We start from the raw sequence: 27891 nt of genomic DNA, 5'->3' as shown, positions 1-27891 counted from the left end.
AAGGAGGCTACCAAGCCTCTTGAAAGGAGGCTACCAAGCCTCTTGAAAGGAGGCTTCCAAGCCTCTTGAACGGAGGCTTCCAAGTCTCTTGAAAGGAGGCTGCAAGCCTCTTGAAAGGAGGCTGCAAGCCTCTTGAAAGGAGGCTACCAAGCCTCTTGAAAGGAGGCTACCAAGCCTCTTGAAAGGAGGCTACCAAGCCTCTTGAAAGGAGGCTACCAAGCCTCTTGAAAGGAGGCTACCAAACCTCTTGAAAGGAGGCTTCCGATTCTTTTGAAAGCAGGCTTTTGGGTCTCTAGAAAGGAGGCTTCCGGGTCTCTAGAAAAGAATCTACTGAGTCTTTTGAAAGTAGACTTCCGGGTCTCTTGAAAAGAGACTTCCAATCCTCTTGATAGGAGGCTTTCGAGCCTATTGAAAGGAAACTTGAATCTTAAAAAGAGGCTTTCGAGCCTCTTGAAAATATACTTCCGAGGTTCTTGAATACAGGTTTACGAGCTTCCAGAAGGGGACTTTCGAACCTCTTAAAATGAGGCTTTCGAACCTCTTGAAAGCAAGCTTACGAGCCGCTCTAAAGTGAGCTCCAAGCCTCATGCATCGGAGCTACACAGTTTTTCAAAAAAAATGTCCATTAGGCATCTTACATCGGGGTTTGCGAACCTGTTGATTGTAAATATAGTTAAGAAGTATATTTTTGATATATCATTCTTATTTTTGGTCTCGATCAGATAAATTACATTAACGATTTTCAAAATGAGTTCCTTCGTCCTTTTGCACTTTTGACCTTTTGTCCTACAGCCCTTCATACACTGTGCTGGATGTAGTAGGCAAGATTATTTAGGCTTTGATTTATTGATCGCCATGCATATTATGTACAACACAAAGTTTTAGAATAAAAAATTAAACAGTTTTCAAAACTTTATCAATCAATTGAGAAGCACTGTCCTAATGCATAAATTGAATTGTCCCCATTCGAAATCAGTTATACAGAGATTTCAATTAGCGAATTTCAACATTTTTTCTTCTCTCTATTCCAGAACAATCGCGCCTAGCCCACTGCTGACAACGAAGACCCTCTGCCTCACCAAGCCGGCCACCATTCTACCGTTCCACCTTGGATCACCCGTCGGCATTGTCCGCCCTGCTACCAATCAGGACCAACGCTGCCGCCTCCTTCGCAATAGGACATCGAAATGGCTGCTGTAAATTCGGTAAGTAGCTTTTCCTTAGAATCTGGGCAATTCTGTGGCGGCAGCAGCAGTGCTTTTTCGCATTTGATACCGGGATGCGGTGCGGTAGAGTGCAGTGTGGTGGTATGCGCCATCCATTTATGTTTGACGGACTATTTAATCTCTTTTTCCACAGCAGAGCTTGCATTTTCAGCAGAACGGGAATAGACTCGGTGCTTCTGCTTCGGTGCGTTGGCACACATTTTAATTACATTTTTAAATCATAAGCTTTTTGTTCCCACACGGACGGGTGGTTTGCTGTATTTGAAACTGGGTTAATAAAAAAAGCTGCTCGTGCTCATGGCAGATTTTCCAGTTTCACATAATGGGTTTATCAATTTGAGGGTTGATGACCGAGAATTATAGGATTTTTACCTCCAGTTGTTTATTTTTTTCCGGAAATTTGTGCTTAATTGAAGCAGTCTGTGAAAAAAATACAGCGTAACAAATTTTTTATAATGTTAAGCAAACAGAAAGTTTTAACGGCTTGCCATTTGCGACCCGCACAGAAGGCTTGCGGTTTACCGCAATCAATCTAAAACTGTGCATCTAACATTTTTTGCTATGGATCTGGTCCACTGATGGCTATAATTGTGTGAAAATGATTAGTGGCAACCCTATTGAATGATTGATGAGGACACAGTCATTTAAAACTGGACTACATATCAGATTTTGACGGTTTCACCTTGTGGATATCCACATCGAAACGGTATTCGAAGTTTCCGAAGGGAAATTCATAGGTCAAATCTAGACCAACATTTGAAAAGGGCGTAACAGCCAAAATTTATTCCTTCTGATTCTTCGTCCGCATAAAAAGCTATATATGTCGACGAAGAATCAGAAGGAATAAATTTTGGCTGTTACGCCCTTTTCAAATGTTGGTCTATAAATGATGCGACCGTTGGTGTAGCTCAGTTGTGTTGCGGTAAAAATATATGAAGTTGGAAATAATGTTTAGACCGTACCAAAATTTCAATTCGTATGCGCTATTAATCTGAAGGAATTTCTACTGGGAACAAACGAACATTCATTAGTCCAAAATTCATTCGAAAATCAAACTAATCTCATTAACCCAGTTTCGCTGAGTGTATATCCGCAGCCTTTTGCCACAAACTTTTAGATTATACCAACTTCAACTGCGAAGGTCAAGTCACACGCCTTGAGCATCGCTTAGACATTCGGTTAACCACAATTTCCACTCAATCTTCTGTCCGAGAATACCGGAAACGTCCACTCGTTCAAAGTCCACTTCAGTGGATGGCCGCCCGGTCGCCCTCCCCCCGACGGAGTGCCAAATTAATTAGATAATACCCGCACTCCTTCCGCAACCCATTCCATTTACGACACGACCATCAAACTTTAGTGCCATTTCCAGCCGCGCTCGGCACACTCCGGGCCCAGAACGGATGACAGGCCGCCATGGGCAGCGATGGGGAAGAGTGCACGGTGGGGTGGAACGCGGTAATAGGTGAAAGGTCGACCACTCAATTTAGAAAATGACCACCACTTGGCCATGGCAGTACAGCCCGGTTGCGCACACTGGGAAAGGATTTTGAATTGTTGGACAAATCATGTGCCTGCGTTGATTATTTTACTTATTACGTTGTGGATTATGTAAAAGACCGTGGTCAAAGTTAAAGAATTTATTCTATGCAAGTGATCTAAAGATCACGTCAAACAAAAAATACAAGAGTTTCTTTCCCAGTGTGAGTCGTCGGAAATGCCGATCACGTAACGTTTTCGACATTTCGCTTTCGTTCCAGGTTGACGTCTGCTGGCTGGATGGTGGCTGGCGCTGTGCAATAATCGGCGAGAGGCGTAAGCGCCAAACTGCTTTGCGATGTCGTTATTTGTGGTCGAGCAAAAGGTTTGGGAGTGGGAGGGGGGCGGTGCAGGAAAGAAAACTCACATGAAAATTTTATTGATTCCCATTTCGAGGCCCACGGCTCACGCGTGCTTTTCGTGGAAGTTCTAATCGGTGTGGGGATCGCAACAGGAGAGAACTTTGTCGGCAATAAACACATCATAACTTGGATTTTGACTACCTTCTGCCTAGTTTGGGAAGGTGTTTCTCATCGAAGCTGACAGTGGCACCTGCTGCCAGCTCACATTTTGACGCTTGAGTTCGATTCATAAATCAATTTGTGAATGGATTGGGACGCGTTCCGTTGGGAAGAGGGTTGGGGAAATGTGGACCATTTGTGGGAAACGCTGTGGAAATGTGGCTTGTGAAATATTAAACGCCGTCATGAGACGTCAGTGATTCGATTGGGTTGACTTTCGATGTGTGAATGAGGGATTTGAAAACTCATTGTGGCCGAATTGACCTAATAGTCGTTAGTGGTTAGCTCATTAGATATTTGAAATGATTTGGTGACGAAAGAAATGTAATCTCTTCGGCAGCATACGCCCTTTGGAGCTATTGTATTCGAATTTAGGAATTGTAGGGAAGCGCAAGGATTAAAATAAATAAATACATATTATGAATTGAAGTCGTATAAGAAACTCTCAAAATAAGATTTAAATGAGATTATATAAAAATATTAATAATAATAATTTAGATGAATCGGAACAAAGATTATTTATTCCAAAAAGGCAGGTACAGGCGAGGATGAGGGATGAATACATTTGAATCGCAGTAGGCATAAGGTATTCAAAATAGATGGTGTAATTGAATGGGCATGATAAAAGATTAATGGGGTAGATCGGAGTAGGCGTAGGATATTTGAAAACAGATGGTGTGAATGAACGAGTAGAATTCAAACAATGGAATTCAATCGCAGCAAGCATAGGATAATTGAAAATGAAGCGGTGTGATTGAATTCGAAAAATATTGGAATCGCAGCAGGATTAGGAGATTAGCTTCAGTTTGTTGGACGATTTGAAGTGGTATAAACGTGTTTCCAAACAAGTGCAAAAACAAAAGTTAATTATTTATCAAGTCCGAATATTAAAAAAAAAATACGAGTCATGAGAGGAATAATTTTGATTCGAACATTTTGTAGGAGTGATCATTCCAATGAAGGTTTGTTTGTTGGGGGTCCGTGACGTTAGGCATAATTTTGTCTTCTTTATATAATTTGCTGCTCTTTGGAGCATTTTATGCCTAACATCCATAACACCTAACGTACATAATGCCCAACGTTCGTTATGCCTAGCGTACTAGGGCAGGGCCGTTTGGCCGAATGCCATTTGGCCGAAGGCCACTAGGCCCAAACTTGTTTGGCGGAATATATCATTTGTCCGAACAGACTATTAGACCGAAAGTTATTCGCACTGTCATTCATTCATTTATTTAGTTTAAATCTAAACAGGGGTGACATTGCGCATCTCGAATCGAATCACTCGATTCGTAAGTTTTTGGATTCGTTTCGAAAAAATTGCGGCATTATCTATTTCGTTCGACTTCATTCAGTCGCAGTACAAGATTTCGAATGGTGCTGTACTAGTTCAATCGAGTATGTTCTGTCAAACGAAATGTAAACAGAGAGAATAAGAGATATCTGTCTCCGTGTTTAGTATACCGCCCGCTGGAGAGACAACCTTCAGCGCATGGCGAATGTGAGTAAACAGAGAGAATAAGAGTAATTTCATCTGCGTGTAGCATGTTGCCTGTTGGAAAGGCATCCTTCAGGGCATGAATTGGCAGTTAATTTATAAACAAGCAAATTGTGCTCAATGACTTTAAGAACAATATTATTTATTGAGCAACCGATTAAAACATTATGCCGATACGACATGTTTTGTAAATTGAGATATTGTTACGACACAAATTATAAGTTTTATGTTCATTCGAGTCTATGCCACAGATCCAAATTTGAGCTAAATAATTTAAAGTTAAAAAAGGATTCGATAATAAGTTACTTTGATGTTTCCATGTATTTCAATTAAATGTACTTGGGTCATCTCATGTGCGTTTTTTTAATTTAAATCATCTATTTTTACGTAGATTTTGGAATATACACGTTTTTACGCAGATTTTCCTCATAGATTTATCACGCGATTTATCGAAATCGTCAAAAATACGATTTTAGTTGAAGTCGTTTTTACGCGGATTTCGGGATAATTAGAGATTGCATATTGTCTGGAAACTATAAAAGTTGGTATACTAATGACATTCTTTTCCTCAAGAGACAATAATAAAACATTTATTCTCTTCCCGTAGAGAAATAATAACAAATATAATTAAAAACTTTCAGCAAGAAAAAACTCTCGAACAACATTCGAAAGTTATAAAGGTGACGAGTGTTTTTCATTCGACTTGAGTCGTTTTTCAGTGTGCTAACGAGTTTCCATAATGCCAAAACATCTCGTTATTCTTGTACCCCCTCGAGCATACTCGAACAATGAGTCGTTTTCGAGATCGAATCGAAACCCGTAATGCCAAACATGTTCGACTCGATAGAATTACGTTCGATTCGAGATGCACAATGCCACCCCAGATTACACTAAATCAACAATTTGACGCCACAATACACGGTTCGAGACCGCATCTCTCCATCCTCGAATGCGCTCCACGCTTGCCAAGTCGTTTTGCACCTGGTCTGCCCACCTCGCTCGCTGTGCTCCACGCCGTCTCGTACCTGCCGGATCAGAAGCGAATATCATCTTTGCAGGGTTGCTGTCCAGCATTCTTGCAACATGTCATGCCCATCGTCACCCTTCCGGCTTTAGCTACCTTCTGGATACTGGGTTCGCCGTAGTGTTGGGCGAGCTCGTGGTTCATTCTTCGCCGCCACACACCGTCTTCTTGCACACCGCCAAAGATGGTCCTAAGCACCCGTCTCTCGAATACTCCGAGTGCTTGCAAGTCCTCCTCGAGCATTGTCCATGTTTCATGTCCGTAGAGGACAACCGGTCCTATAAGCGTCTTGTACATGACACATTTGGTGCGGTGGCGAATCTTTTTCGACCGCAGTTTCTTCTGGAGCCCGTAGTAGGCCCGACTTCCACAGATGATGCGCCTTCGTATTTCACGACTAACGTTGTTGTCAGCCGTTAGCAAGCATCCGAGGTAGACGAATTCCTCGACCACCTCGAAGGTATCCCCGTCTATCGTAACACTGCTTCCCAGGCGGGCCCTGTCGCGCTCGGTTCCGCCCACAAGCATGTACTTTGTCTTTGACGCATTCACCACCAGTCCAACTTTTGTTGCTTCACGTTTCAGGCGGGTGTACAGTTCTGCCACCTTTGCATATGTTCGGCCGACAATGTCCATGTCATCCGCGAAGCAAATAAATTGACTGGATCTGTTGAAAATCGTACCCCGGCTGTTACACCCGGCTCTTCGCATGACACCTTCTAGCGCAATGTTGAACAACAGGCACGAAAGTCCATCACCTTATCTTAGTCCCCGGCGCGATTCGAACGAACTGGAGTGTTCGCCCGAAATCTTCACACAGTTTTGCACACCATCTACCGTTGCTTTGATCAGTCTGGTAAGCTTCCCAGGGAAGCTGTTCTCGTCCATAATTTTCCATAGCTCTACGCGGTCTATACTGTCGTATGCCGCCTTGAAATCAACGAACAGATGGTGCGTTGGGACCTGGTATTCACGGCATTTTTTAAGGATTTGCCGTACAGTAAAGATCACGTCCGTCGTCGAGCGGCCGTCAACGAAGCCGGCTTGATAACTTGCCACGAACTCGTTCACTAATGGTGACAGACGACGGAAGATGATCTGGGATATCACTTTGTAGGCGGCATTAAGGATGGTGATCGCTCGAAAGTTCTCACACTCCAGTTTGTCGCCTTTCTTGTAGATGGGGCATATAACCCCTTCCTTCCACTCCTCCGGTAGCTGTTCGGTTTCCCAGATTCTGACTATCAGTTTGTGCAGGCAAGTGACCAGCTTTTCCGGGCCCATCTTGATGAGCTCAGCTCCGATACCATCCTTACCAGCTGCTTTATTGGTCTTTAGCTGTTGAATGGCATCCTTAACTTCCCTCAAGGTGGGGGCTGGTTGGCTTCCATCGTCCGCTGAACTGACGTAGTCATCTCCTCCGCTGCCTTGACTTTCACTGTCTGTACTCTCAGCGCCATTCAGATGTTCCTCGTAGTGCTGCTTCCACCTTTCGATCACCACACGTTCGTCCGTCAAGATGCTCCCATCCTTATCCCGGCACATTTCGGCTCGCGGCACGAAGCCTTTGTGGGATGCGTTGAGCTTCTGATAGAACTTGCGTGTATCTTGAGAACGGCACAGCTGTTCCATCTCCTCGCACTCCGCTTCTTCTAGGCGGCGTTTCTTCTCCTGAAAAAGGCGGGTCTGCTGTCTCCGCTTCCGTCTATAACGTTCCACGTTCTGCCGGGTACCTTGCTGCAGCGCGACCGCCCGCGCTGCGTTCTTCTCCTCCAGAATCTGTCTGCATTCTTCATCGAACCAATCGTTCCGTCGACTTCGTCCCATATACCCGACGTTGTTCTCCGCTGCGTCATTAATGACTGCTTTGACTGTATTCCAGCAGTCCTCAAGAGGGGCCCCATCGAGCTCACCCTCTTCCGGCAACGGTGCCTCGAGATGCTGCGCGTATGCGGTGGCGACATCAGGTTGCTTCAGTCGCTCTAGGTCGTACCGCGGCGGTCGTCGGTACCGAACATTGTTGATGACGGATAGTTTTGGGCGCAGTTTAACCATCACCAGATAGTGGTCAGAGTCGATGTTAGCTCCACGATATGTCCTGACGTCGATAATGTCGGAGATGTGCCGTGCATCAATCAGAACGTGGTCGATTTGTGATTCTGTCTGCAGTGGTGATCTCCAGGTGTACCGATACGGGAGGCTGTGTTGGAAGTAGGTGCTGCGAATAGCCATATTCTTGGAGGCGGCGAAATCAATTAGTTTTAGGCCGTTTTCGTTCGTCAGCCGGTGAGCGTTGAACTTTCCAATAGTCGGTCTAAACTCCTCCTCCTGGCCAACCTGAGCGTTCAAATCTCCTATGATGATTTTGACGTCGTGGCTTGGGCAGCTGTCGTACTCACGTTCCAGCTGCGCGTAGAATGCGGGCTATGGACGTTGATTATGCTGAAGTTGAAGAACCGGCCTTTGATCCTCAACCTGCACATTCTCTCGTTGATCGGCCACCACCCGATCACGCGCCTTTGCATATCGCCCATCACTATGAAAGCTGTTCCCAGCTCGTGTGTGTTGCCGCAGCTCCGGTAGATGGTATGATTACCTCTAAACGTTCGCACCATTGATCCCTTCCAACAAACCTCCTGCAGCGCTACGATGCCGAATCCACGGTCCTTGAGCACATCGGCGAGTACGAGATTTGCAGTTCCACGAACCGAGTTTCCAATCGCTAGTCCCTTTTCGTCGCAGATGGGGTCTATTTTATTCCTACAGGTACGCGAAGTACCAATGGTACGCTTTACCCAGCATTTGCCCACAAATGCCGTCGATACACAAGCTGGTAGTCCATCGTACCTCGTAGGTACCGAAGCACCCGCTTCAGGTGTACCTAGTGCTCGTCTGCTCGTCTCGTCGTCTGTCGTGATGTCACCATCAGGTACATAAGGCAACCAATCAATCACTATATGGTTTGCTGGTGAAATGCGTAGAATTCTGCTCCTTAACAAGTTTCAGGTGCGGCTCCATTGGAATCACAGACGATTTACAGTTAATCATTCGAAAACACATTCACGTCAGACGGAATCTCCTCAACGAATTCCTCAGCACTGAGCGCAAACGCTGTAATGTCCTCTTCATAGTCGTTGTGCCAAGCCGGCGGAGCAACTATCCGTTGGCTTCTACGAGCACCACTATCCAATGTAGGGAAATCTTCATCTTCGAGGGAATGCATGTCGTCCGAGTCCGATTCTTCAGCCGCAGCTCCGTCATGTTCACCACGAGCTTCTTCCAGATCAGCCCGTTCATCCGGTGATACACAGGCATCTGATGGTACATCCTTGACAGGGATTGAACTTATCATTTTATTATCATTTAGTATTCAGCCAATAACTCATTCCGGAGGCGGTCACCATTCCACCAATAAATGTTACACGTTTACCAGTATTCTCCAAACGCCGCAGCGATAGGAGGTTCAACGATAGTTCCGGGATAAATAATACATCTTCTTAATCACTCGAATCTTTCCGTCTTCCACTAACGCACTAGCAACAATGCGTCCCTTATAATGAGCGAGCAAATTTACACCACTTTTTGCCGTTTGAGTAATCACTCGTGTCTAGCTTTTCCAATCTTTCGAAAATCGATTTATCGTTCGCCATATGTTTGGAGGCCCCACTGTCCAAAACCCACTTTGCATCAATTAAACTGCCAGCAGCAGCGGTTTTCACAGAAGCCACACACGAAACCGCTTTCGCACCCACATTTGCTTTCTGCACTAAAGTTTTCCTGCCGTACTTCTGACTACTCCCCGAGCCACCACTTTTGTTTTCGTTGGATCGAGGACACTGGGCTTTCTTGTGGCCAAATTCACCGCATCCAAAACACTTCCACTTGCCTTTAGATTTGCCGGCGAACGCAGCCTCTTCTGGCTCAGCTTCCAACCGCTGGCCCCTTCGCTTGGCTTCGACATCCAAGTATTTACATTGCACTAAATCCATGGTCAAATTTTCCGAACCGCTTCCATAGCGGTAGCAACGGCGTCGTACGACGGAGGCATCGTCAACATGAGATGACATATGATGTCTTCTTCGTCCATTTTTGCACCAGCGCCCTTGATCTCGTGCACGAGTTGATCAAAGCCCAAAAAATGTTCTTGAAGCTTTTCACCCTCACTGTATCGCATCGATAGGAACTGACGTTTAAGCAAAAACCGATTAGTTATGCTTTTTCGTTCGAACACGTCATGCAAACTATCCCATATTTCTTTGGGACTCATTTTGTCTTTCACGTATTCAAGATGGCTTTCAGCCACTCCCTAAATCAATACAGAACGGCACTTATTGTCCTCCTTCACTCGCACAGCCTTTTTCTTATTACTTTCCGTTATCACCTGAGCCGTTGCGCTGGCCGGCGTCACCCAAAAACTTTCATCTTCAGCCTTAGTTTCGAAACAATGCTCCACCTCCAACTGCTGGAGGTAAACCCGCATCCGGAAGCTCCAAATCGAATGGGCTGTATCTTAAGATTTTGGTCTCGTCCTCCATCGCGCACTTCCGAACAATTTCTTTTTGCGGTTTTCAAGTCAGTAACAAAAACACCCGCAGTAAACTGGGACCATAACCTTTTCAGTTTCGGAAAGATATATAATCAAAACGTGTATGTTTCGTTTGTCATTCGATAAAACACTGAGATTTATTTGACGGTTATACAAGACTGGGTAATTGTTAATTTCGAATAATCCAGATACACACATAACAACCCATTCGGTCAAATGACATTTTCGGTCAACTGGCACTTTCTGGCAAACGACCATTTCGGTCAAAAGACCTATTCGGTTAAACGATTTTTGGGCCAAATCATCTTTTCGACAAAATTGCATGCCTGACCAAATGACCTAATAGGTGAAACATCTTTTTCGGCAAAATGACCAATTTGGGAGGGCCTTACTTAGCCGGGCGATAAGATTTGCGGCTACAAAGCAAAACCATGTTAAAGGTGGCTGGGTTCGATTCCCGATCCGGTCTTTAGACTTTCCTGGGCATGAAAGTATCATCGTGTTTGCTTCATGATATTCAAATGTAAAATTGGTAATTTGGCTTAGAAACCTCGCAGTTAATAACTGTGGAAGCGCTGAAAAACTTGAATGGAAAAAAAATCTTACATAGGGGGGAGGGGGGTTGAAAAACCCAAAAAATAAATGCTTACGTAATTAGTGTACGGACCCTAAGATGCAAGCCGGAAATGTTTCATTGGTGATATAATGCCAAGAAGAAGACCAGCTTAGACAAACGATTTTTTCGCACATATGTCCATTTCGTTCTAGTGACAGTTTCGTCCAAATGTCTTTCGGACAGATGGATTTGGTTTGTTCATAAAAATGGCCTAATAATTTGTATGTGAAAGACTCCGCATAAAAGACTGTTACTAATCCAGATTCGTTCGGTCTGTTCGGAGCCTCGTGGAGCCCGTCGCGACTCCCTCAGGGAAAGATCATCGGCCCTCGGCTATTGTTGTTCCATCGCTTACGAAACACCTAACCACCAAAACGGGATTTCACCGGATCCTGTGCTTCGCCGACAAACGACGTCACTTCCCGGGCACCGATTCGTTCGGTCCGTCCTGAGCCTCGTGGTGCCCAGCGAGCCCCTGCCGACCCTACCACGCCCCGTCGAGGCACCCGCTAACGTACTCGACGACGACGCTATCGATTTATGCGGCTATTGCTTGACGTCCCTTGAAGATACACCCCGCCGCACAGAAGGACCAATCTTCAAAAAGACGGTCAAAAACAATTTTTTCAAAATGATCCAAATTGATAACTTGAGTCATAGGTTGTTAGCAGAATACTTGACGATGATGTAAACATAGTTTTGAGTCATTTTATTCGGGTGGATCATACCTTTACACTCGATACAAGTTGAGCACGTTGTCGATTTTTAATTCTGTTAAATCTTGTAACATTTATCTTACTGCTTCATTATGTTGGCCACAACGTATACATGACCCAAACCTATTATATTTGGCACCATCACAAAGTGTAGTCCAAAAACTAATAAAGCCACGCATATACGTTCGTAAATTATGTTTGATCGCGCAGAAAGTACTCGGTCTTTATTAAGTATTAAATTATTATTGTATTATATTCTTGCTGTATTCATTGTGAAATTTAAAAAGGTACCCATCGGTACCCATCAATGAAATTCACACTGTAGTTTCATTTTTTTTGTCAGGAATCCAATCCTGCAGAAATTAGGTTCCGCCACCCTCCGCCCGCTCAGTTATTTCGGTTTTACTGACAGTGGTCGTGGTGTGGTGCAAGCACATTGTCTTTGAGAACGTTAGCGTGCTTGCGACGACTGGTACCCCACCTCTCGTTCCGGTAATGGATCTCAAGCTTACGGGTCGGTGATGCCGAGAAGATGAACCATCCATTCAATGAAATATCATAATATGTGGCCTGCTAGACCATTTTATTCACTTCTAACATTTTTGACCGTCTTTTCTGGAATTGGTCCCACTGTGCGCCGCCGCCCACCTCATTCAATAAATCACCGTAAGTTGAAATACTATTTTGTTACTAGGACTCCCACATCCGAAACTCTCCCCTACTCATACCGCCCTGGGACCCGGGAGAAAAAAGAAGGCCTTTGGTGCCCACCCCGGAAGCGGCCGTTGGCTCAAGACCAGCTGCTTGGGGCTTAGGCGGGTTCCCTTCTGGGACCGAGCAATTTCTCTCGGGGTCAAATCGTTTCAAAAGTCAGTAAGAAAAACACCCGCAGTAAACTGGGACCATAACCTTTTCAGTTTCGTTTGTCATTCGATAAAACACTGAGATTTATTTGACGGTTATACAATACTGGGTAATTGTTAATTTCGAATAATCCAGATACACACATAACAACTCATTCGGTCAAATGACATTTTCGGTCAACTGGCACTTTCAGGCAAACGACCATTTCGGTCAAAAGACCTATTCGGTTAAACGATTTTTGGGTCAAATAATCTTTTCGACAAAATGGCATGCCTGACCAAATTACCTAATAGGTGAAACATCTTTTTCGGCAAAATGACCCGTTTGGGAGGGCCTTACTTAGCCGGGCGATAAGATGTGCGGCTACAAAGCAAAAACATCCTAAAGGTGGCTGGGTCCGATTCCCGATCCGGTCTTTAGACTTTCCTGGGCATGAAAGTATCATCGTGTTTGCTTCATGATATTCAAATGTAAAATTGGTAATTTGGCTTAGAAACCTAGCAGTTAATAACTGTGGAAGCGCTGAAAAAACTGGAATGGAAAAAAATCTTACATAGGGGGGAGGGGGTTGAAAAACCCAAAAAAAAAAAATGCTTACGTAATTAGTGTACGGACCCTAAGATGCAAGTCGGCAATGTTCCATTGGTGATATAATGCCAAGAAGATGACCAGCTTAGATAAACGATTTTTTCGCACGTATGTCCATTTCGTTCTAGTGACAGTTTCGTCCAAATGTCTTTCGGACTCCGCATCGGACTACTAATCCCATCAAAGAAATTTTAGTAGTTGGGGTCGTCACAAATTATCCATTCCGCTTAATGACAATGATCTATTCATCCAAATGATCATTTCGGCCAAACGGCATTTTTTTTTTCCAAAAGACGGAATCGGCCAAACTACTTTTTCGGCCGAGTCTATTTCGGCCAAGTGACAGTTTCAGCCATACGTATTTCGGCTGGATGAGTTTGATTTGTTCGTCCAAATAATATATTCGACCAAACAACTATCAGCCTTGTGGACTTCAGCAAAATGACTGTCCAACAAACCTCCTCCGTTTGGGGCAATGCATAGGTTCATTATTTGACGTTTGAGCGGTGCCGAAATTCATTTTGAATGAACTCGATGTATAAAATAGTGTTCATTTTTAGAAAACAGCGCACCGCTTAAACGTCATTGTGTTCATTCGATGCACTTCCCCATTCGATGCACTTCTACCTGCACATATGTCCATCCTGTTTGTAAGGCTCGTTCACTTGCTTCCGGCAAGCTTAAGTTGTTACGCACTTTTGTTTTGCTGACTCACAATTTTCCTCACAAGATTTGTACCTCGCTGCACACTTTATTCTGGTAAAAATCATCAGATCAGACGTATGAAGCATCGAACTCGAGTGTGACCGTTGTTGAAACCAAGGTTCAATCACTTCGTCATAATAGATGGAAGAGACCAGGGCGGGGGTGACAAATTCATTTTCAGTGCAAGACGTAAGCAAACTCGCTGGCTATTCCGTACAAAAATCTAGGATGGCTGAATCGTGAATTTGACAGATTGGATAGGAACACATGATTGAATTCATCTTGGCAAAAACATCCATCACATGAGGACGTGCACTGAATGAACACAATGACGTACTAAAATGAACACTTTTTCATACATAGAGTTCAATCAAAATTAATTTCGGCACCACTTTAACGTCAAATAATGAACCTATGAACTGCACACTGCCCCATAGCGTCGTGTCTGAGAAGTATCCCAAAAAGCATTTTAATTTTTTAACGGTCTTGAAAACCTTGATCTACACACACTCAGTTTTTATTTCTGCAGCTCGGCAAAATCCGCACAGCCGTTTGCCCAGCAAAACAAAAAACTGATATCCCGGCAAAAATGACGTTTGTTAGCTGGTTTTCGGCAAATTATTTGCTGATTTTCAGCAATTTTGACAGAAATCTCGGCAAAAACACGTTTGCTGGGGCTCGGCTGTGCGAATCTCGGTAAAAGTTCAACAAATTGCTGAGATCCCGGTAAAAAAATTAAAATGAAGCTGGGCTCCCATAAAACCATTATAAAATCTAAATGTTACTAGGGATGGACGAGTGACAACACATGGAAGACCTACTCGATATGCTTTAGTTGTCTTACTTTGATTCCGTTGAGTCACTTTTCCAACTTTAGCAGCTTGGCACCTTGGGCCGGGTCACGGACATTCTAATGTAATCGATCAGGCTGTATTTAGTCAGCTGCAAAAACGTTTCGTTCTCTTCTCATGCCCAAGGCTAGCACCAGGCGTATATTTTAATAAATTATTTTTCCAGTTCTACGTATATCCTTCTTCAGCTACTCTTCAGAACAGTCTTATGTCACAACCTCACAACGTTTGGGATCTGATTCCCAAATCTGACATTTAATTCTTGATCACATTCAAAATAAATTGTTAGATTTTGTATTGGTTGATGATATTCTACAGCTCTGTATTATCAAAATACTAAAAGTGAGGTCAATAGATTGGAATTCGAGTCCTGGAAAGGAGCCCAAATGAATTTTCCTTCCTAAGCATTAAGGTTTCGAAGGGGCTTTTACTAGAAAGCCAGTAATTGGGCTACGACACCTCTTTCTTCACCATTCCTAATTAAAAACCACCTAACCACTCGCCACAATTCTTAGAATCTACCCAGCTTCCGCTACGGTGTGGAAAACTTTCCACAAAATTTCGTCAAGAGCTTTCGCATAAATCTGAAACACCAAACACGCAGTAGCACGGTGGCCGTCGCCCGAAACTTACGCTCAAACTGTGAACACCGGAACACCGGAAATGAACCTGCTGTGCCAAAATGAACCTCACGCCTAGACGGAACGAACGGTGTCTGCTTTTCTTTCTGCGGGTGAAAGGCTGTCACAGCAGGCTCACCTCACTTCCGGGATCGAATGCTGTGCAACCACAGAGAACAGACATCGAAATCAGGACAAATATGCCTTCGTAGTCAATAGCTGATGACAATTTCCGATTGAAATTTGTTTTTCGCTGCGCTACCTTTCAAGTTCGAGCTTATTGTTCTGTTTTCTGTGATGGTGAAGCAAGGTATCAGTGCCATAGGCCACAGAAAAGCCTTCCTGTGTGGTTCCGCGAAGCCAAGACACGAGGACCGTTTCCTGTTTGAAGGAGTTTACTTTTTCTCCCTAAGAGAGTCGTAGAAACCAAGGAAACCATTGTGGAGGACGAACGAAGAGGCAAGAAAAATAAGGATTGAAAACTTTATTAATAACGAAAATCAGCATGTGGTCTACGAGGCCGATATGGCGGATTGTTCCTCGGTACGCTCGACTCGGTTTGCAGTACAATGATCCACGGGGAGGGGGTTTCATTAAGTTTTAAAGAATTTCTTTCCAATGTTTTCAAGGCAAGAGTTCATCCCCAGCTTCCATTCCGAGAAAGAGCTGATTAAATGCTTGTTATGTGTGGTCGAAAAATGGAAAGAAGTTGCATCCTTTTCTTACGAATGGCAACCAATGGCATCAGAAGTAGTGCGGTCCTTGAGTCGCTTCGATGTGGTAAGGTTCGATAAGATGGTGGATGGCAATGGAAGAGCGGCAGTTGAGGGAAACTTGGGGCGGAGACAAAAGTTCCAAATTGTCGTTCTCGGGTTTTGTTGAAAATTTATTGATGGGGCTTGGTGGTCGGATTGGAATCGAAACTTCTGCGAGCGCCAGGAGTTTCGTGATAACTTTTTCCACAATGAAACTGGGGTGGTGAATTTATACTTTTTTCCGGTATGTGCGTTATTACATTGGGAAGGATCCTCTCGAACGAACCAATGGATTCTGTAAATTCATTGAAACTTTTTGCACTGCCAGCATTAGTTCCACCGAGTGAGCACTTTCGGGTTTGGTTGGCTCAATGCGCGGACAGCCAGTCAAGCGGGAAATGGGAAGCGTTGTCGGCTCGGGTGCTGCACTTGCATTTAACGATCCGACAAATACTCTATTATTGCCTCGGCAGGATTTGCGGCTGATGGCAGTTCACTGAGGTAGACATAATGGCAGAATATGAAATGTGAGAATGTTGCCAACTATTTTTAATACTGATAAAAATACGCAGCATTACCTATCTGTGCGGCACAATCTTAAATGTGCTAAATCAATGTTTGCCAAACATTTTATGTCGATCATGCGTATGAGGTGTCGACTGATACTTGACCAAATCCATACAGGGTCAAATTTAACACCAAACGAAGATTTTTTTATGGGCAGAGCACGCTGTACTAAAACGTCTCCTAATGTTAAACCTTTCAAACTAGTTCATTAAAAAAATACACAATAAAGCCAAAACATTTGTCTGTATTGGTCCTTGATGAACAACTGTCTCACAATTCGGCATTACTTGCTAAATGATTTGTTGAATTTAGGCAGTTGATCCAGATAGCTCCCGAATACATTTTTCAACACCTATAGTTAGTTATGTGAGCGATTTTTCGACGATGTTTTATATCTGTTTAACTGTACTGTCAACATCATTCCCAATTCTCGACTAAAACGAAAACCAGTTAAACTTTAGTCACTGATTATTGTTTAACCGATGGAGAAACGACATGTTGACAAATATTTTTAGCACTTTTCCGGGCTTGATTCAGAAACAGATTCAACAAATCTGATCATTGTCGGGATGTGAAGCTGTGCCGAAAGAGGGAAACCCATAGGATGGGAATTGCTTTCAATGTAATTACGTTTTCTCAACTTTTGCTGTCAGTTGTACGCTCACAAAGCAACTTTTTTTCGCAGTCAGTGGGTCCAGAGCGGACACACTGTCTGTCGATGTTTATTTACAGAATAAGAGTACGCATCTGTTGTCGGTGGCGGCGGCAGCACATGAAGCGGAAAAATAAACAGCAGATGGAAAACTTCCCTTGAAGCACCAACCACCTACACATGCCAGGAACGGAGCGGGAAAGTAACTTTCAGTTGGTTATAAGTTTGATGAAGCTAAATAAAACGATCAACTTCAACCGGGTAGGAGTCGGAAATGCATTTTCTCATTACGAGAGTGGATTTACTATTCGCCATTTTATCAGAGCGAATAGAAGTCATTTGAATGTCCAATATGAATGGACCAGACTATGATTTTCCCTTAATCTAATTAGGACTTTTACTCAGCAATTTCCTTAGGGAAAAAATCAAATTGATCAAATCATCAAGGATGTAAAGGAAGCAAGGAATATTAAAAAAATATGTTCAAAAACATGTCAATACAGTTCTGCATAAGTTCTTTACAGAAAATGTATAATAATTTGGCATTTACAATTTTGGAAGATTTCAATACAATTGTTTTGAAATCTTACAGATTTGTATTGTTTTAATACAATATCTGCATAAAAGCTTACAGAATTGTATATGTCAAGATTTTATACAATTGTTTTCATTTTTGGTACGACTGGTGTGAAACTAGCTTACCTATCTACCTAAATGCAACTTACAGCAAATAGTGTATCACTAATTTTAGTGAAATAATTAGCCAATTCCCCAAAATAGTTGTTATTTCAAGTTTATTCTTCATTTCAATGAAAACAATTGTTTCTTTCTTGTTACTCCTAGGTTACTCGCAGTGATGAACTTAAGTTCGATTATCCTTTCCGGACTCGCAGACAAACCATGTATTCCTCAAAAAATAAGTTCTTTTTCAAACGAGAAGATAATACAAGTGATTCGATAGAAGGCACTGGTAAATATATGTAACTTAATAAGAGGCTCAGATGCACGGATAAAAATGACCAACAATGGATTATTCATTTATTTAAGCGGTTCTCAACCTTTTTCTGGAGAGGTACCCCTTTGAGCTTTTACATTCATTGAGGTATATCCTACGGGATATATTGCACTCCGAAAAGTTGTCTGAAATTTTTGCTGTTACGTGAAACTTTCAATTTCAATTAAATTTATACATACTTTGCGGACTTGTCGAGCGTCTTGAAAAAAGACTTCGGAGGCTCTTGAAAGGATTATTCCGAGTCTCTTGAAGAGAGGCTTCCGAGGCTCTTAGAAGGAGGTTTCTGACCATTTTGCAAGAACGCTTCTGAGCCACTTAATACGAGGCTTCCAAGTCTATTGAAAGGATGCTTGTGAGCCTCTTAAGAGAAGGTTCGGAGCCACTTGGAAGGAGGCTTCCGAGTCTCTTGAAAGGGGAGTTCTGACTCTTGTCTCTTGAAAGGAGACTTCTGACTCTTGACTTGAGACTCTTGAAAGGCTTACAAGTCGTTTGAAAGGAGGTTTAAAAGTCTCATGAAAGGAGACTTCCGAATGTCATGGAAGGAAACTTCAGAACCTCTTAAAAGGAGGCTTCCGAGCTTCTTGGAAGGAGGTTTCCGAATCTCTTGAAAGGAAGTTTCCGAGCCTCTTGGAAAGAGGCTTCCGAGCCTTTTGGAAGGAGGCTTTCGAGCTTCTTGGAAAGAGACATTCAACTTTTTTGAAAAGAGGCCTTCGAGCCTCTTGAAATGAGCATTTTGAAAGGAAGCTTCCGTGTTTCTTGAAAAGAGGCTACCGAGTATTTTGAAAGGAGGCTTCTGAGCCATTCGACAGGAGGAATCCGAGCCTCTTAAAAGTGGACTTCCGAGACTCTTGAAAGGAGCTTACGGGCTGATTAGAAGAAGGCTTCTAAGCCTCTTGCAAGCAGTGTTGGTGAAAACTCAAAATCTCAAAACTCATGAACGATTCAAATTAACCGTGAATTGAAACGCACCAAATTCAACACTCATGGCTGAGTTGAATCAATTTAAATCAACGTGGGTTTTCTTTCGTTCTTTTTTTTTGTTGTTGTTAAAAACAGTGTGTTGTTGTTTGTCGCATTGAATAATGGATACTCTGACAAATTGATGTTAAACGCTTTTTGGAGCGAACTGTTTTTTCGGCAAACTAGTGAAACGATGCATACTTGCTTTAAAAACTCAGTCGTGATGCATTCCTTCTAATTCGCAAACTCGCACGGAAGGACTCGATAATTGAAATTTGTGATAGATTTTACCAACACTGATTGCCACGCAACGAAGCTTTTTAGCTTTTAGCATGAGCATTATGACCGCACATTGTAGTTGCTTCTCCATGATTGACTGAAATGGCGAAATTGTACAGAGAACACAATAAATGGGGCTTGGGATTGGCTACCCATTCTCAATGAACACGTTTGGGAGCTCAAATATTTAAAGTCAATAACGGCACTGGCCACGTCCTTACGGTCATATAGGAAGGGAAGGATTGTTAGTCCGACTTTCGTTGCTACTAGAGACCGAGTATACCTCTGCATCTCCACGATTGTCTTGGGATAGGATATCGTTTTAGTTACAAATGATAATTTATCTGGATTCAAATCGGTAAATGATGCGATCTATGGGATGGGAAATAACACTAATACGCTGTTTCGCGACGAGTAAAAAGTTAAAACATGCACGCCCGGTGGCATATGAAAACTGAGGAGAATCGCGTTTTGGACGACCGAACGAAAGCGCAGCGCTCTGTACTCACTTGCTCGATGGCTACTGCAAACTATTAAAGATCGCGCTTGTTTCGACCGGAGCAAAGCGCAACACAGCCGCATGAACACAAGATAGATATTTTATTACATTCCCGACGACTAAAACACGCACTGCTCTTACTTGTTCGATGGCAACTGCAAACTCTGTGTATACAAAGGAACGCAGCATGGATACATTTGCTCCACATTTAGGAAAGAGTGCCGCGTCTACAACGAAGCTATTTAGCTTTTTGGAAAAAGTCGTCATGTCTCTCAAATTTAACGAGAAACTTTCTAATTATCCTGATTGTGTTTACTTGTATACCATTCACACAAAATGGGTATTGGCATTGAAAGGTGTCCGGCGCTGGGGGATCCTCCCTAATAGAACAGAGAAACAGACGTCTCACTTTGAACAAAATGCTATCAAAATCATCGTCACACAAACATTATCGCCCAATGTTAAATGCACTGTGAGTGGACGATCGGCAACCGGTTGTATACTATTTCGTTGTATATGCCGAAAAACACTTCGTGGTAACACGTTTCGTGGAATGCACCTTTTTCCGAAAGACATTTCGCTGAATGTACCTTTTCACCGAAAATCATTCCGCGGAATGCCATTTGGCGGAATTTAATTAGAATAATTATCATTGAAATATTTATGGATTTCAGCTTAATTACATGAAACGTGGGCTAAATTCTTTTGGATTGTGATTTAATACAATGAAAGAAGGTAATGCCATCTTTGAATAACCGCATCCGGTCGTTATAACGCAAAGTGAGGGAACAATGCCTTCTTGAAATGGACACGTTTGCTCGGTATAAAGAAAAGAAAGGAGGTAGTCCATTATAGGAATCAACGCATCTGCCCGGTAAAGGGAAAATATAAAGCTTACTTTGAATGGATGCGTCTGCCCTAGAGATGGTCGGGTTTCACATTTTGCAACCCCGAACCCGATTTGTAAATTTCCTTCAAACCCGGACTCGAAATATTTTTTTTAACAAACCTGAACCCGAACTGTACCCGAGAATTTTTGCATTCGTAAACCCATACTCGACCTAAACCCGACACAATTCATTATTTAAGCACGCACTAAAGTCTTGCCCAAAAATCCAAACTACACATTTTCGGATTAATTTTTAAATCGAAAAAATGTAAGCCCAAATAACGAACTAGCCTTACAATTAACAAAACTGAACAAAATAATATTCAGTGTTTTATTTCTTAAGCCCGTACCCGATTTTTTTATCTCACAAACCCGTACCCGACCCGAACCCGATATTGTACTAATTTTTCAAACCCGAACCCGACCGGAACCCGTCGGGCTTAGGGTTTCAAAACCCGAAACCCGAACATCTCTAGTCTGCCCGGTATAAGGCGAAAGGAGTTGAAAATGTCTTTTTGTAAAGAACGCGTCTGCCCGGCATAAATCGAAAGGAGTTGGTAATGCCTTCTTTAAAAGAATGCGTCTGCCTGGTATAAGGCAAATCTGCCAGATATTATAAGAGAATTGTAAGGGACAATTGAAATTTTGAAAACTACTTCTACATATTCTGGGAGGCCTTGCTTAGCCGTGCGGGAAGGTGCGTGGCTGCCAAGCAAGACTATACTGAAGGAGGCTGCGTTCAACTTCTGGACCGGTCTAGGAAATTCATCGAAAAAAATATTTAACGGTATAAAAGTATAAAGGTATAAAAGTTTTAACGTCTTAATCTCGTGTGAAACTTCGCAGGTAATAATTGTGGAAGTGCGGAATGAACATTAAGCTATTATTATTAATATTTCGCGAAATGGTGCATTCCGCGAATTGGTACATTCCGCCAAAAGTCATTCAGCAAAAAGGTACAAACCGCCAAATGTCGTACCGCCATAAGTTACAAACAGCCAAATGTTATTCCGCGAAATGTTCGAGACGTCTGTTTCTCTGTGCTAATAGATTTCCTTTTACTTATCGCCATGCATATCATGTACAGTGCAAAGATTTGGAATAAAAAACACACAATCAAACAAAATTTGATCAATACGTGTTTATTGGAATTGTAATACATCCGCCATTACACATTTTTGTCCCAGGTAGCCCCTTTTTCTTTTTTTTTCTTGAGCAAGGGTAAACGGAAATCTGCAACCAGACACTTGAGGAGGTACTCAGGTAGTGTGGGGATGGGTATGTCATGTAACTCTTACCCGACCCACTAAAAGCAAAACCCTTTCGCCAGTCCGTACCCCCGGCCCGCAATTAAACAATACATCAGGGGGGGATTATTGATAACGCTCACGCTTATGCTAATGCACTTGACGTCAATACACACAACATCGACTTCAAGGGTGGCTAACTCTCCACCCGTCGATCGCAAGCTATGATAGTAACCTAGCGGTCCGTATCATAATCTCACGTTGGAGACGAGCACCCCGACAACAACCACCGCGCGTGAACCGCAATGACCTCTATATCTACATACTGAGATCCCCGCAGCCCACCCGCGACATGTTGGTTGCTGGGGTGAGCAAAATGTTCACTGCATCACCGGTGCCCTTACTGCACTCGTTGGTTTTGTTCAAGACGCCACCACCGCTGCAGGTTCGACATAATCTGTTGAGATGCTGTGTTCACCGCATTCCATATAGCTTCCTCCCGGGACATCCTCTCGACGAGGTTGTCCGGGGTTGTATCCATACCACTAATAAGCAGCATGGCATTACGTTCTACCTCGAATCGCGGGCATGCGAACATCACATGCTCTGCCTATTCTACCTCACCTACACATTCTGGACACTCCGCAGAATCTGCGAAGCCAAACCTGTGTAGGAATTTTCTAAAGCAGCCATGTTCAGACAACACCTGTGTTAGGTGGAAGTTGACTTGACCTTGCTTCCTATCAACCCAGTTGGACACATCTGGAATCAGTCTGTGGGTCCAACGACCTTTGACTGCGGTGTCCCATGCTCTTTGCCATTTAAGCAACGAAGCTGCTCTCTTGACACGTCGCACTTGCACCGAGTCCCTTTCGTTGTAGCACTCCACATCTTCCTCTAAGAGTATGTCGATCGGCATCATTCCAGCTATAACGCACACCGCCTCATATGATATGGTGCGATATGCGCTCGCGACACGTAGACACATCAGCCGGTGTACTCTGATCAATTTCTTTACATTGTACTCGGCTTTTAGTGCTACGGCCCATGCCGGCACGCCATAACGGATGATAGACAATGCTACGCCAGCTATTAGCATACGCACTTGACTATGCACCGCCGATCTGTTGGACATCATTCGTGATAAAGATTTTATCGCCAATGAAGCCCGCTGACATGCATAATCGACGTGGCTCGTAAAATTGAGCTTATCATCGATCATAACGCCCAGATGCTTGAGAGACCTCACGGAGTTAACTGTGCAGGTCCCTACTCTTATCCTCGCTTGTTGCAACCCATGGCGGTTATGCAATACCACGACTTCCGTCTTGTGGTGTGCAATGGATAACCGTCTCGAGTTGAGCCATTCCTCCACTCTGCCAATCACGTATGAAGCCTTCAGTCTAACTTCGTCGAGAGTGTCACCTGCTACTTCTAGCATTACGTCTCCGCGAAGCCTTCTATCTTCACACCGGCCGGGAGACTTAAGCGTAATACGTAATACGTCGTACATAATATTCCACAGAACCGGTCCGAGGATCGATCCCTGTGGACCACCCGCGGACACTACGATCGACTTTTGACCAGCATCAGTGTCGTATAACAGCACCCTATTCTGAAAATAACTTTTCAGTATCCTGCACAGGTAATCCGGAACTCTCAATCGGTGCAGGGAGTCAGCAATTGCTGCCCAGCTAGCATTGTTAAACGCGTTTTTACATCAAGTGTGATCAACGCGCAGTACCTAATACCTCTTCTGTTTAAACCTCTCGCTATCTTGGCCGTATCCGTTACCGCTCGAATTGCTTCGATGGTCTTGGAGTTAATTCGCAGTTCTCACTCATCTATGACCAGACGGCCTTCCGGAACGTCCGTGAAAATGGTCATTTTGGATAGTTCGTCCTAGAGCAGCGCAATTTTTTTTCTAAACTATTTCTGATGTTAAATATCTTGACTGTGCATATGCACAGCACACGTTTCGAAATGGACAAATTGATATGAAATTTGCGAAAAAGAATCCACGTGTCTTGGAGGGACTCGAACCCTCAACCTCCTACTCTCTAGATAGGCGTGACAACCCCTACACAACAGGACCACTTAAAGGTCACGTTTGCGGAAAAGCCATCGGAATTAGAGAACCAACTTCCACCGCGGTTAGCTCTCTTTTTTGCAAATTGAATATCTTTCGGATGCTTGATTTGTCCAATCTCCACATGTGCTTTACTGTTGTGTATCCACAGTCAAACGAGTGCACATTGTTTATTAAACGAGAGGATCGCACTCCATGCCTCCCAACAACAGGCTGGGCGGGCTGGTATAGAATGCGAATCAATCGCACTCTGCTGTGCCAAAGGCTTGCTTTGCTAAAGCATTTGATGAGTTTGATTGCCTTACGTAAGCGGTCGCGTGTACTCAGACGACTAATTACGGTGAAAGACCGACACTTGATTACAATTAATTGCATATTATTCGGCAACTCGGCCGTACGAAAACCATTTGCACATGTTTAGAAATGGACAAATTGATATGAAATTTGCGAAAAAGAATCCACGTGTCTTGGAGGCTCTGATGGCTTTTCCGCAAACGTGACCTTTAAGTGGTCTTGTTGTGTAGGGGTTATCACGCCTATCTAGAGAGTAGGAGGTTGAGGGTTCGAGTCCCTCCAAGACACGTGGATTCTTTTTCGCAAATTTCATATCAATTTGTCCGTTTCGAAACATGTGCTGTGCATATGCACAGCCAAGATATTTAACAAAAAAAATGGTTTTCGTACGGCCGATTTGCCGAATAATATGCAATTAATTGTATTTCTGATGGTGATATTAGAGCTTATACACAGTTCTTACTCAGCCCTACCATAGAATAGCGTGCGACCTACATACAGCCCACGTTTAGGGACCCATGCATAAGAGGTTGATGAATTTTGTGTATGTGATCTTAGAATTAGATTTGATTTCTTCTGTTCATTAAATATGACAATATATAACACAAGAACCTTTTTGTTGCTTTTTCCCTGCAAGGACTCAGGCTAAAGAAGCGACGATGGATGATCCAGAGAGATGAGTGCACATTTCGATCACGACTTATTGTTCTTTCGAAACCATCCGTCTTAGATCGAAGGCTATATCTTGTCTTTGAATTCCGTCTCCTTAGTCCAGTGGCTGCTTCTACTAAGCACTGCTAAATTATTTACTTCTGTCGGCCGTCTACCTCATAATATTTCGGCATTTGCAATCGGATTTGCTCAACCAAATTTCCTCAGCAATGTTCCCTACATGTTCTAGAATATCGCCGAATACGCTTCTCTCGCCTGGTTATTTTGATACGCATCCAAACAAAAGATATTTTAGCTACTAGATAAAAATTGTCGCTGTCGTCGCTGTCCTGAATATCTTTTGCTGGCGAGGATAGGGGAGCTAAATGTCAAAGAAGGAAAATCCATACGATTTGACAGATTGGTACCCAACATGTTCCGGACAGCAGAACAAAGGGAACTGCAGCGACAATTTTTATCTAGTAACTAAAATATCTTTTATCCAAACAAACTAGGTGGAAATTTTTTCCTCAAAAACAATTGAGTATGTATCCTAGGCAGCACGAATTAAGCCACAAGTATTGTTCACAGCTAGTATCGAATCTCAATTACTATAGTTGATTTATGGCCAGCGTAAAAAAGCTGGATAGATTGTAACAATCTGGAAGAGTATCGTGGTTAAAATATTTTTAAAAATGGGTATACTACATCATATATAATTGATTTTTGTTTTTTTTATTAGCGAGGAGAAGAATGTGGAGTCTGGCCTAATGGTTCTGACAATAATATGGTGGCTCAGTAATATTGCGGAATTTGTTTGCTCGGGACATAATCGGCTAATGGTTAAAACCGCAGTGAACGTTCATCGGTGTACGCACAATCGAAGCAGGCGAAACCCAGATAAAATATTATTCTGCAGGCATAGTAGTCAAACGCCATGCGGAACAGAGAAAAGTGACAATCCGAAAATATAATTGAAAGCCAGGAAGTAACATGCATCGATGGTTCAGCTAGACATCGATGAAACTGTTTCATTGTCTTCTATAGAAGCCTCCATGCAACCACAATATGACGAGCCGGAGGAAGATGACGAATTTTTCACCGACGATTTTTCGCCACTGCAACTATCTGCAACACTACCTCGGTCACAGGTGTTGATGCGCAGTGGTTGAGAACACAGGCTGCCAGACAAGACTTTGACTGTACAATACAAGGTCTGCCGCATATCAATCCTCCGCACAGAAACACCTAAGATGCCAGTCTCGATGATAACAGCAACTATGAATATAAAAATGACGATATTTTTGTGGTTCAGGGTTTCGCATGCTATGAACGATGCTCGGTACCCAGTTATATGTAATCGGTAATCAGTACGTAGTTTTTGGACGTTTTAGCACAATAACGTTTCATTGAAATCAAAGACAACTGTACTCTTTTCTCCCATGGCAACATTCATTTGGCAACTGTCAATCATAGACAAACATATATTCATCTCTATTCTTGTTTAACGACGAACGAATGCAGTTCGTTCGCATCGTTTCCTCATTTGATTTTGCTGGCGTAAACGGGAATGCGCATCAGCTTTCGTTCGAAAGCGCGTTCGTACGTAAACAAGAATAAGGGTGATTATCTCTTTGCACCTGCAGCGTAGAAGTGAAATGCCTTCCCAAGTAGCACACGCAACATCTTCCTAAAAGCACCTTGTTTCTATTCAGTTTCATTAAAGGCATTGGAAAAACATCAAAGCACGAAAAAGTTGCATCAAGATTTGACAACTCACATTTTTTTTCCTGTGATGGTGCAAACAAGTAACAAGAAACCCGAGTCCAAAACTTCATAATCTTCTTCTTCTTCTTATTGGCATTACATCCCCACACTGGGACAGAGCCGCCTCGCAGCTTAGTGTTCATTAAGCACTTCCACAGTTATTAACTGCGAGGTTTCTAAGCCAGGTCACCATTTTTGCATTCGTATATCATGAGGCTAACACGATGATACTTGTATGCCCAGGGAAGTCGAGACAATTTCCAATCCGAAAATTGCTTTGACCAGCACCGGGAATCGAACCCAGCCACCCTCAGCATGGTCTTGCTTTGTAGCCACGTTTCTTACCGCACGGCTAAGGAGGGCCCCCTTCATAATCGTATGGTTTTTATGGTGAGTCAACATGCAGTCTCTTCGAAGTGTTGAATGGTGCTGTGGTAGAGTGATGGACCATCAATCACAAGATCCATAAATCGAATCTAGTTTTATATTTTTATTTTTTTCCCCTGTAGTATTTTGCAACATTATTACAATTTTACTGCAATCAAAGAATGTTTCCGTAGGCTCCACCTCTTGCGCTTTTTAGATTACAAGAGAGTTATATTTGATGGCACACACGCAAATCTCGGGTACTTATTCAAAAGGACGTATGTGATTTTGTAAACAAAGATTCAAACGTCGATTTGTCCAATCTGATAGCACTTCCACGCAAACCATCACCACAGACAGAAAGCGGAAGCCTTCGGCTACCTGTTGGTAGTGTTGGTTTGCGTGGGAGTGCCATCAGATTGGACAAATCGACGTTTGAATCTTTGTTTACAAAATCACATACGTCCTTTTGAATAAGTTCCCGAGAAATATTGTTTTTTCCCGAATAGTTGCAACACAATGAAATGTTCAGTAGACAGTGAAACAATTT

General features: G+C 43.1%; 1 protein-coding gene across 3 annotated transcripts in view; it reads left to right on the top strand.

The window, feature by feature from the left end:
- LOC134226633 (mucin-4) overlaps positions 1 to 27891 on the top strand; it is an 817146-nt gene that overhangs the window by 295407 nt on the left and 493848 nt on the right. For all 3 annotated transcript variants that reach the window (XM_062707522.1, XM_062707532.1, XM_062707541.1), the window contains one exon: positions 1032 to 1205. In XM_062707522.1, the coding sequence (XP_062563506.1) occupies positions 1188 to 1205 (18 nt within the window). In that variant the 5' untranslated portion in view covers positions 1032 to 1187. The remainder of the gene's footprint in view (positions 1 to 1031; positions 1206 to 27891) is intronic.

This window comes from Armigeres subalbatus, chromosome 1, assembly GCF_024139115.2.
Source record: "Armigeres subalbatus isolate Guangzhou_Male chromosome 1, GZ_Asu_2, whole genome shotgun sequence".
In the NCBI taxonomy this organism is placed as follows: domain Eukaryota; kingdom Metazoa; phylum Arthropoda; class Insecta; order Diptera; family Culicidae; genus Armigeres; species Armigeres subalbatus.
The sequence above is the reverse complement of the archived record's forward strand: the minus strand, read 5'-3'. Positions and strand labels throughout refer to the sequence as shown.